Source organism: Amia ocellicauda, chromosome 22 (genome assembly GCF_036373705.1).
Source record: "Amia ocellicauda isolate fAmiCal2 chromosome 22, fAmiCal2.hap1, whole genome shotgun sequence".
NCBI lineage: Eukaryota > Metazoa > Chordata > Actinopteri > Amiiformes > Amiidae > Amia > Amia ocellicauda.
Window position 1 is genome coordinate 22,004,511 of NC_089871.1, and position 12,561 is coordinate 22,017,071.

General features: G+C 36.2%; 1 protein-coding gene across 8 annotated transcripts in view; it reads left to right on the top strand.

Annotated features, from left to right (window-relative positions):
• The window catches only part of ptprsa (protein tyrosine phosphatase receptor type Sa), a 319,426-nt gene extending 307,936 nt beyond the window's left edge, over positions 1 to 11,490 (top strand). For all 8 annotated transcript variants that reach the window (XM_066696343.1, XM_066696342.1, XM_066696344.1 and 5 more), the window contains 2 exons: positions 3,344 to 3,479; positions 5,405 to 11,490. In XM_066696343.1, the coding sequence (XP_066552440.1) occupies positions 3,344 to 3,479; positions 5,405 to 5,473 (205 nt within the window). In that variant the 3' untranslated portion in view covers positions 5,474 to 11,490. The remainder of the gene's footprint in view (positions 1 to 3,343; positions 3,480 to 5,404) is intronic.
• The last annotated feature ends 1,071 nt before the right edge of the window (positions 11,491 to 12,561 follow it).

Below are 12,561 nucleotides of genomic sequence, written 5' to 3' on the forward strand. Positions count from 1 at the left end.
ATGGGAGAAACTATCAACAGTAGCTTATTTACAAATCTGCCCTGTATGGAAAAAGTGGCAAAAAGAAAGCAATTTCTGAAAAAAGCCCAGGTAAAATTCCCTTTGGAATTTGCAAAAAGGTGTGGCAAAAGATTCTGTGGTCCAAAGAATTGAACTTTTTGGCCTAAATGCGAAGTGTTATGTCTGGTGCAAACCCAGCACACCATATTACCCAGGTAACAAAGACTGGGATGGAGATTCATCTTTCAGCAGAACAATGACCCCAAGCACACAGCCAAAGCAACACTGGAGTGGTTTTAAAACAAGAATGTGAATGTCCTACAGTGGCCCAGAAAAAGACCTGATCTGATTGTGAATCTGTGGCAAGACTTAAAGATCCCCATCCAACTTGACAGAGATTGAACAATCTTGCCAAGAGAATGGACAAATATTGCACAATCCAGATGTGCAAACCTGGTAGAAACTTACCCCGACAGACTCAGCTATAATGGCTGCCAAAGATGGTTCTATGAAATATCGACTCAAGGGGGTGAATACATATCTAACCAAGACATTTCAGGTTTTTTATATTTCATTTACTGTTGTTTCACCAACTATTCTCTTGCCCCTTCAGAGTGTTGAGTAGGTTGTGTAAAACAAAGGGGGGAAAATCCAATTTAAATGCATCAAAATTTCAGGTTGTAACAAAACAAAATGTGAAAAAGCCCAAGGGGTGTGTGCTGTATATAGGCTACTAGCTTTATATATATTTTTAAAGATTATTTATTTATTCTTGCTGGTGTTTCATTTGTGGCTCCAAAACTTGTCCTTTGCCAATTTCTGAAAGTTTGAATTTCAGCTGCATTGTCAATAGCAGCCAGCCCACATAGGGCCTGTGTGCCTTTATGAATTGTCTGCTAAGTTCCTATCTAATGGAGCCATACGGTTTTATTATTAATTGCCCGATTACTTCCAGTGAATGGAAATTTAAATCCTTTCTCTCATTTAGGCTCTATGGCTGTCAGCTTTTGCAGTCTATCTTTTTAAAACGGTTGATCAAGTATAAGAACCGTTTGACAGGCTGTAACTGATTTGCAGAAAAAAGCTTTTTCTTTGGGGGCTGGGGGAGGGGGTGTTGAAAAGCCCCGGCATTAAATTGTGTCACTTTGGCTATTCCTCAGGCTTCTTCTGGCCCTGTGGAGCTTCATTCTTTCTGCACCCTAGGCCTTCTGCCTGTCGTTTTTAACTTTTCTGCCTCAAACTGTTTGTCCTTTTATGCTCTGAGCTCTTTTTCCTTTACTTTTTTATATATAAACATATACACCCTTCAGGGGCCCGCATTAAATGTTTTTTAACGTCTACATTTTGAAAGGACTTCCTTCTTTTGCATTGCTTTTGGTGAAAACCAATGCATGCCACCCGCTTTTCACACTCTCCGGTAAATAAGATCAACTCTGCCCCCACCCCGTCTCATCATTCACTGTTTTAATTGACCCTTGCTAGCTCATGCACTGACTTCCTTTATAAACAAACAAAGCAACCACAACAAACAGAAAAATCATTTGTCAAATCAATTACACTTCTATTCCAAACTGGGATGTAATTTCACACTAAACAAGCTTACTGGCTTCTGAAAAATTTCAAATCCACGCTAAGACTCCCTATTATTGGAGAGGCAGAAGCACAAGCTTAATGGTGAAAGATTTAACTTACATTTTGTTCACTGTATGGTGTAAATATCTTTCAGCTCTAGTCCACTATAAACATGTTTTTTCCCCCCTTTTTTCCCCTGAATACAAATGAGTCCATTTCCAATATCTGCTCAATGCATTAGGGGTGTCTGTAGACCTGTCAATGGATGTCCGAAGCAGTATATTAATAACATGTACAGTTGTAAGTAAGGCAGGTATAAATGTACCAAACATTTTGGCATGTTTGGGAGAAGTACTGGGGTTGAGTGCTGTTTAAGTAACATGTTATTTTAACAGCATATGAAAGAGAAGCCCAAAATAACTCTTGTATAAACAGTCCCAATGAAAGAAAAATATTTTTATGTAAAAGCTTGAAGGACAAGAAATCCCTTGCCATTTTCCCATGGAAATGCCAATTTCACACATATTTTCATTATCCTATTATGTCTCTCTTTATGTATGATAAAACCCTATTGCAGAAGGTGAGTTATGGTATCATAGTCTTGAGTCCTAAGGCATAGGGATGTGCAGACCGAGGATGCTTAGTTTCCATATCTTGAAACCTAACACCCGATCTAGGCAACCTTTGGAAAAAAAGATGTTTCCCTTAAAATGTACGTCTCAAAGTCAAGAGCAGAAGACTAAAGTAGAAAAGAATACCTGCTTAAAGGTCACATTAGATATTTTTCAGGAGAAAAACTCTTCTGTCCAAAAACAAAAATGTCCAAGTCATGCATTAACGTTTGTCAGAACCTCTGCAAAACATTAATATACGTAGCCCCGAGGACATAGTCTACATTCCACTTCAATTTGAGTCTGTCCTGTCAACGCCAAGTGTGACAGTAACTGGATACGCCACGTGTGGTAGGTCTCATAGTTTACACGGGCTTGGCTGTTTGAATTGGGACAGGGCGTCTGACCAAACACTGCACGTGCCAGGGTTGTTTTTCAGTCCTTGCGGGTAATGAATCGTTAACACAAGTTGCTTTTGATATCATTTCAATCAAATGAAGAAAAACGGCTGCGATAGACAACATCATGTCACCTTGTTCCGTGGCAAAGATGAAAGTGTGCATAATTTTTCTAAACCTCAGGTGCCTTTATACTTCCTGGAGTATGGCCATAGAGAGAACAATAACTCAAGCCTTCAGAACTACAATAGATGTGCTGTGTGTTATTAGGTGAAGACTGAGTCATGCACAGGGTCCTGCAATGCTGTGTCATTGTCTGAGGGCAGGAGGCAGCTGTGAGTGCATTTAACCTGCTGTTTTGGTTTGGCCTCCGTTGTGATTGTTTTTCTCCAGAGTGCTATTGATTACCTGCTTATTTATTTAACTAAAACATGATTTATTTTGGTATTGAATTTATCTTCAGTCAGGCTGGTATTTGAAACACAGGGAGCAAACCCTTTTCCGATAAGTCATCTGCAGTGCACTTACAGCTTTTAGCAGAGGATTAGCATATCTGAAATAAAAGGCACAGCGAGTTGGAAGTCCACATCATGGCACGTACAGGACATTTTCACACAGTCACAATACATATTTTAGACCCTCAGACATCTGGTAAAATATCCTGGGAACCCTCTGTCCTTTTAGATTGATCATTTCTTGGGGGCTTCCATACAAATCTAATTGGGTAAGGTTCACTGACTCTTCTCCTCTTTTCATTCTCAGTGCGGGAGTGGGCAGGACTGGCGTCTTCATCACGCTTAGCATTGTCCTGGAGCGAATGCGCTATGAGGGGGTAGTGGACATTTTCCAGACAGTCAAGATGTTACGGACACAGAGACCAGCAATGGTACAAACAGAGGTGAGTGTCTCTCAGTTGTCCCACATACACAAATATTGGCCAGATTTCCTTAGCTGCTAGGGCAAGTTTTGTTAGATTTCCAAAAGTAGAAACTGGGACAAAACAAAATATTTATAATACTCCCTGTATCATAATCCAATTAACATTGACAATAACAAGTTAAGTATCCTAGATATTTTCCATTATTATTGACCAGTGGGAGAAATAAACTATGTCCCATTATTAAAAGTGCATGTTTGTGTTGCTTAAATCTGTTCTGTGTAGCCATGTGTGTGTTACCGTATCAGTATGAAATATACAGTCACAGCCTAATGTAGCAAACTGATTGTAACTTATTCTTAAGAATAACTACCTTACCTCAACAGTTTTTCACAAATTGAGTGTTAGCATTTTTTCCTGGATAACCTCCACATAAGCCTAATCGATTACAATAAGCATCTGCTAAATAAATTAATCTCATAACATCATGTGCAGCATCAACTTTTATTTTGTATGGGATTCCTTTAAAAAAATAACTTTGTCCTGACACTGTTGCCAGTGGATCAGGCAGTGGTTGTATTATTCATTAATCTTTCAAGGTAGTGGTTTATTTCTGCCGTCTGTAAATGTAAGAAACATCTGCCTGTCATTTGTCAGATGTGTTGGTTTTACAGGCAACTGGGTGTCTCTGTGGGCACCCAACTCTGACCCATGCACACTCGGTGCCTTTTGTTTATGTTGTCATCCAGAAAAACTTCTATACTAGCATTACCATATTACATATAATGAAATTAGAGTTTACCAGTATAATATTAGCTTCTTCATGTGATCAATCACATAATAACATGCCTTGTCTATGTTTAAGGTTTTAAGAGTTTTAATTGTCTAGAGTCTAAAAACTGGCACATTTAAACGATTTTGAGAAAATTGTCACTGGGACGTTTAATTTAAACTGTCCTGGTAAAACCGGAAACCCTAACTAGTATAACTCTGATTCTCAATTCTACTGATTTAATTTCATTTAACCTGAGTGAGGTTATATGCTACAGGAGGGCATAGGAAAAGCAGGAATCATTTTCATAATGGAATCAGACATAAATCATGTTTAATAGAAACTCCTTATGCCTCTATTGATGTCTGAAATGTAGAACAACTGTTACTGTTTACTTTTACAATTAAAACAAGAGAGGTTTGTGTTTAGTGATAATGCCATATGAAAGTCTTGGTAGTTATCAGTCTCTTTCTAAGATAAGTGTTTATGTAATACATCTTGCTCTTTTTTAGCTTATTTTGTTTACAAGTCTTCACTGATGTGCAGTTCCCTCAAACTCATAACTTATTCTTCATTGAGTCATTCAGTATATTACAAGTACCAGTGTTCTAGTCTGAATTGAAATAAGCAGAACATGTTTTTGAGACAGATTGAATCCATTTCTATTCAACATTTCCTTTTGTTCTTTCTAAAAATAGAAAACACAAAACATAATCTGTCTGATTACTAAAGTTAAATACAGACAGATATTATAAGGTTTGCTTGTTTGTGTGAACAATTGTGTAGCTTTATACCCGTTCGAGACGTGGTGAAGTAGAATAGCTGAAGTGTGACCACTTGAAGTAAAGAAACTAAACAACAGCCTTCATTTTACCCTAGTTGGTATATCAAAATGAGAACATTTTGACGGCATTGACATTCACTGCCTCGATATTGCACTTGCAGTATCTGATTTTCAAGTATTGTTAGGCAAGTGTGATTCATCACTTATAAGTGCATACAGAAATGTCAGTGTGTGGAACTGTCTGGGAAAGCATGAAGAACATGTATGTAACTGTTCTTCATGCTAGAGACTGAAATTCATTTAACGGTTTTGCTTTATTTGTGGGTTAAATGTCCTAGTACCCCTGTTTTGAGTTGATCTTATTCCCTCTCTCTTTCTTTTTCTTCTCAGGATGAATACCAATTTTGCTACCAGGCTGGTCTGGAATACCTAGGAAGTTTTGATCACTATGCAACGTAAAAAGCCATCTCTTCACCAATTTTACCGTGCCCCTTCCACAGTCTTCTGAGCCATAGAAACTTGCTTGAAATTTAATCAACAACAAAAGAATAAAACAAAAATAAAAACCGCATCGGCAACAACAACAAACACAAAAAAACAAAGTAAAAAAAAAAAAATTCAAACAACTTATTCGGACTAAGGACAACGAACGTAGTGAGGGAAGGGATTTCGACAGAGTGTATCTCACACACAAGCCCTCACTCAGGAATAACCTGGAAATGGAACCAAAAGGAGGCTCGGGCTGTCGGTTGGGAACTTTTTAAGTGTCGGACTGCTAACTTTACCTCAAGTGTTCAGATGTGGAGGACATTATAAATACTTTTTGGACATCTATTACAACTAAACGAAACTAAACATCTTTAAAAAAGAAAACAACAGCAAACAAAATGTCAAAATGTTGCAACATTTTGATGCTGAAGAAGGGAGAAAGGAATTCTGTATTTTAGGATGAGAAAACAAAAACCGAAAGAAAAATACAGTGGATAGAGTGCTGATGAAATTTCCCTGTTATTGAAGTCACCACTTTAATCCCTTTTGCCCCAAGAGAAGAGCAGGTAACAGCAGTGCAGTTTAATGTCCCTCCCTCTCCCCCAGGACACACTCTCTTCCCTGAGATATCTTGTCACACCCTGACTTCTGGTGTGATGGGAAACTGACAGTTACTGAAATGAATTAACATTGTTATCACAATACTAACTGGCACCCATTCAAAATTGTGAGTATGTTAAAGTTCAGGCACAGGATTTGTAAAGAGCAAAATCTTTTTTTTTTTATCTTTTTTAATCATTCTAAACATCCAAGGGAAGGAGACTTTATTTAGTTTAATTAGTTTCTTTATCATTTTATTTAATTGTTTTGTTCTTAATGGCTGGGCGTGCAGAGCTGCTTATGGTCTTCAGCAATGCATTAGCACTGACGTTCCATCATTATGGTCATAAATTACTGAGATGTATTTGTTGTGCTTTTGAGAGTCATGGTTTGATCGACAGACACAGGCTGAAACAAGGCAACCTGGGGTGAAACTGCATTCCCGTCTAAATACAGAACCATGAATATACCTGGATCTAAATCAGAGAGGTCTAGCTAGTCCACATTGAATTGAGCTGTACTGGATTTGTGAGCAAGTGAACAGCTAATCCTTATGCTATAAGAGCCAAAATCTGCGTCTGGGTGCTTTGGAAGGGGCTTTGTCAATATATATATATGTGACCCGTAAATGTATTCAAAGTGACATTTTTGTGAAGTTCGTAAAGCACTTAAGCTATTACCCGGAATGTCATGTGTAACACTTTGAATGTTGCAGTTAGATAATTTTCTACAATGTATAAACTCCAAATTCCAAACAAACAAAAAATATAGATATATATATATATATTTTTTTTTTTTTAAGTGAAATAATCCAACTGGGATATAACTGTATGATATCTATTAATTCTCCAACAGGTTTCTATTCCCAATATAAATTTGTATGCCCGATCTGAAAGTTACATCCCTGAGTTAAGACTTTCTACGTGTTCATAGCAGTACAAGGCAACCAATAAAGCAGTAAGGTGTTTTCCACAAAGAGAATTCTCATGTTTAATGGTGCAAAGAAAATACTAGATCCATCCAAAATCTTAAAAACAAAACACAGTTCATTACTGTTAACTACCGACTTAAAAAAATTAAATGTTTTGCCTGAAATTGAGAATGAGTTGCGTTCTTTCAGCAACTCCGCAATTCTGTTTTTTGTTAGCAAATAAATTGTCATTGCTTTCTACTGCTTACTATGCTGTTCACAGGTTAACTTGTGTCAATACACTGTCAGCTCACTGAAGATACCAGAGTTACCTTTTTGGTCTGTTAAGAAAAAAAAAATTAACTTATGGGAGAAGGAAAAAAACATTCAGATTCAATACAGTGATGTAAGCTCAATGACAGCTTAAATGCGATTAATCGATCATTCAAAATCTACATCGTTTCTCTTAACTCTGTTCCTACACTCATAAAATAGTGCATTATGAAGTTCGGTTGTATAAAGGACAGCCATGTGGTACCACAAGCTTTTAAGAGTTAACAGATTCGATTTCAACAGAGAAAATGTTGTAAACAAGCAGCATTTGAGTGAAACCTGATATCTCCCATAATCTAGACATGCTTTCTGTGTAGAAATGCACTGTCCAGCTTGGGTTGGTGAGTGTTAAAAATAGCATCATTTTTAAGACTGCGTAAACTTCTTGGAAAATAATAAGCAACTGTAGTTTACAGATACTAAAGGCTAGACCAATTCAAATCTACCCATCCATGAATCACAAAGTACAAACCTGTACCCTATTGCTGAGTAATTTATAGTTAGAAGCCACTTTCTATTCATGAATCAAAACACAATAGGGTCAGACTTCGACATTTTGCAATTCATGGGTGGATCAAAGTTTTGATTTGGTCTAGACCTAAGTATGTGATCTTTGTTTTGTCATACCTATATGCATAAACAGCTAATTTTATTGAAAAGGCCTAAACATTTCACATTGTATTTTCTTCTGTTGTTTTCCACTTTTATGTTTTGGTGTAGACAAGAAATCACTGTTTTATTTTGCTTTAAAATAAATGTATTAACAGTGGCACTCTTCTGGGGTGAAATCCACTGCCCTGTTTTTATTACTGTTATCACCCTTTCCTTTGAGAGACATTTTGTTTTTATTTTCTTTACCAAACATGCTGCTTATTTCTGTAAATGTTGAATTTTGGAATCTCCAACAGATTCTGATTGTGCAGAACCGTCTTGGGAAAGGGCTGGCTACATCTAGATTTTGACCACCCTCTTCTGAGAAGGTGACTCGGCATTAACATCCCCTTAACCCCTCAAAAGGCTTTTCTCCCCTTGTTGTCAGCATCTTAATAAATGAACAGTGATTGATCTGTGTTTTCTCATAGTACGACTTTAAGCACTGGGGCCAGAAGTTGTGAGGTTACAGCAAGTTGTTTGAAAAGTGACTTTCCTTTTCTTTCCCTCTGTGGAATAAAGGGAAAACATTTGAGATGCACTGTTTGCAAGCTGCAGAGGAACTTCGAGTGCTTTGGGACAGTCTCGTTGGCCAGACTAGAAAATCCCTTCAGCTCAAATTTTCTACATTTCATAGGATTGCCTCGAATTCAGTGACGCAGTTTGTAGAGTTTCTAACATTGAAGATTACCCCTGATCTCTGGATGATCCTTTTTTCCCACCCTATAAAATTGCACATCTCTGAAGATCCCTTCAGTCCCCATCAAGCCAAAACCGACAAATTGGCAAGATTAAGTGTGCAAAACACAATAGCTTCCAGCAGATGGACAGAATCAGTCTCTTATATTGTTTGTTTATTCCTTCACTCAATGTGCGTTTCCAACTCTGAACCAAAAGAGTTTGATCGCTAGCTTGACATTAGAAATTGTATGGTTTCACAGAACATACTACATTAGATCACTTGTCGATCGAACCCCAAGATTGAAATTTTCTAACAGGGCATCAAAGGGATGGCTTGGTAATGTCTGCATATCTGATTACCCCGAGTCCCTCCACGCATAAAATTCTGACCCCACCCTCTCGCCCCTCCCCCGGACACTGACACCACCTAACTCCCTCTCAGAGGGAACATCCGTTCACTCACTAATTGAGTTGTCAAGGAGCTGTGCATAGTCTAATTCCTATTTCCAAAAAGCCTTATTGTTATTGTAACTTTATGAAACTTTTTTTTCATTACCTGGTTGGTATTTTTTAATTTTATTTTAACAAAGAATATTGTTTGCATTCTTAAATTTAGCAGGAAAATAAATAAATAAATGCTTATTTCTTCATATTATGTTAAAAGACATTCTATTTTTTCACTGTAGAATTGTTAAGTGTAACGTGAGTGTGTGTGTGTGTGTTTGAGCATATATGTGTGCATATATGTATATATGTATGTTGTATGTGTGTATATATATGCACAGTATATCATCCAGAATGTTAGTATGGTTTTTTTTTTTGTTTGTTTGTTTTTTTCCTTTTTTGTACCATTCAGAAACTATTAAGTTCTCATGTACAAAAATATGATGTATGCATTTTTTTATCATTATTATTTGTAATCGTAACCTTGGGAAAAATAATGATGTGTTTCTCTGGAAACAGTAAAAGGGAGGTGACTGGCAATGTGCCATTACCAGCCTTTTTAATTACTACCACTTGGTAGAGCTGTGCCGATAGCCGATATAATTGTTTTATAATATGATTATTAGTATTAGTATTATTTTAAGTGGTAGATTCACTTGTCTACTAAACAATGAATTTGAGGAATAATTAGATCATAACCAATTAAATATTGCTGTACTTGACAGACTAACTGCTGTACACATTGAAAATGTATATTCATTTTTTTATTTTGATGTTTTAGCCCTCTTGTTCTATAGTTTATAAGTTGTACTAACACAGATTAAATATTGATATGTTGTATTCTGATTTTCGGCCTTAATAAATAAATATATATATACATGTATGTACATATATACAATCTGGGCTTTTAAAACAGGAACAACCCAATTTTTATCCAGATGTCCTTTGAGGTCTACCCTTGGCAATATCTCTGTGCTGGTCCCTGGCTGGTTCAAAATAGGACCACTGGCATATAGCATTCCAACAATAAACACTGGACAGTGCATTGCATTGCATTGCATTATGAAGTCTGCAGCAACGGTGCCATGCTGTTTGGATAGCTTTTGAAATGTATATTGTTTTATGTAAAGCAGGTTACCTTTTGTGCCTTTTGGCACAGTATAGCTAATAAGATTCAATAGTACAAGCTGGATGTGGGTGTATTACAGTCCAAAAGTGTTCAGTGTCTCCAACATTGCCCCTCTGCTAAATTCTGATTAACTGATTGGCTGCACCACAGCTCAGCACACACACACCTAAGAACCAGATGTCTGTGAGACAGTTACACAAGTAATTAACTGCAGTCCTTCCCCAGTGCATATGGACAGTATATATAACAACATTTCCATTCTAGTGGTAACTCTCTAGAATGGGAACAAACCACATTTGGGACAAGATTATCTTAAAGCCTCTTTCACTTTGTTTCCAAAATAGAAGTTTAGCATTAAAAAAAAATCTACCTATCAATTTTTTTTTATAAGAATACAATAAACTTGAAGGGTTATTTGCCCAGTGCCTAAACTAGCCAAGGAGTATACATTCCCCAAATGTAATGTAGGAGACAACTTGCAACAGGCCACTTTCAAATGTTATAAATTCCTCTAATTGTACCTCTGTGATGAATTGTAAAAGCATTGTAGCCAATAAACAAATTGATGGTTGCTTGTTTGACCAACCTCTGTTTCTTATGACTGCCCTTAAAAGTCTGTATTGTATGAATTTTGTTTGTAAGACATTGTTAGTATATACAACCTGATGTTTGTGTTAAAGGACATGGAAATACATTTGAATTTCTCCTTATGAAACAAACAGAATGACACAAAAACAGCCAGAGGAAGAAACAAAAAGACATGCTCACGTAGCATCTTTTATTTTTATTTTTTGAGGTTCCCAATATGGCCTCGAACTGCTTGGATTTTGACAAACGACCCATCAACAGAGTCTTACATACAGTTTTGAAGGCCTTTGTTTGGACAGGAGAGAACCGCTAAGGAGCCAAGCCAAATCAAGACGGCTGGAGTTTTGGAAGCTTATTCAACTTCTCTGCTCTGTGACTAGTGAAAGTTGCCAGAATTAGGACTTATATTGCAGCCAAACTAACAGAACATTTGTTCGATGGAAAAAAAAAGAAACTCAAAAACGTAAAAAAAATAACTAAAACTAAAAATGTAACAAAAAAACATCAAAAATACAAAAAAGTTTTTCTTTGTATGAGGGCCAAGTGCTATCGCTTTCAAAACTGTTACTTCTAACTGAAACAATAATTGGTTTAAAACCACTGTGTATGTAGATATGTTGACTTTGTATTAAAGAAAAGGTTGTCTGAAAATACTTCTGCTGTTTTTTTTCTCTTTGACATTTTTCTCTGTGCCAGTTTTAATGTATTTATTTTTTCTATTGGATGCAAGATTTTCCCTCATAGGAATTAGTCTGATAGTCAACTTTAGAAATGGTAGTTACTCTTAATCACTGCTTTGCTATATGTGTATTTTTTTCACATATGGAAAAGCCACCACATACATTTAAGAAGAATGTATATATTTTCCCGAATTACAAGGACACTAAGGAAGTTTTATATGTTTATATGTTTCTGTTTGTTTAGCATTTTTGCACAATGAGACAATGCAATTGGACAAGCAAGGTGGCCTCTATGCTTATGTTTCTTTCAATAAAATAATCACCAATGCTAAATCATAAGTTTATTTATTAAGAAATTATTTCACCAAAGATGTAGCAAGATTAGAACAGGTCAAGGGGGAATATAGGCCCTTGCAGCTAACAACAGCTTACAATGTATTTTTTGGAAAAACTATTTGACTATTAATCTTCTACATAAAATAAGATTAATTTATAAATAAAACCACAGTTAATATGCATATTAATACAACAGCCATGTTTAGTCTAGCATGCTTGTTTGTGTATCAGTAACTAATCAGCGGTGGATTTCAAGTTCAACCAGACAACTATTGATACAGTTTTAAAAGAATCCTATATTTATTTAATCTGTTTTGCTTCAGATGACCTGATGGTTAATGTTTCATTAAGGTCTATAACTGTTGAGGAATAAAACTTTCTGGATTGTGGCCCTCAAATTCTGAAATTGTCATCTCCACTCAGGCCTAAGATAATACATGGAACTGCATTGAAGATGAAAAGTAAATTTTAAGGAATGCTTCATACAATTCATACAAGGGAAGCCTCAAGCATTAACCAGGATATTAACAAGTGCTTCTCATTTGCTGAGTAGTAATTATTCAGGGATATGGAAAGTTAAATTAATATTGAAATATTGAAATATATTGAAGTTACTGAGCTGAAAATATTTTTTTTAATTGATATAGTGCTCTTTACAATAAGTTGTTACAGAGTTCTTTCACAAATTTAACACAAAACAAATATG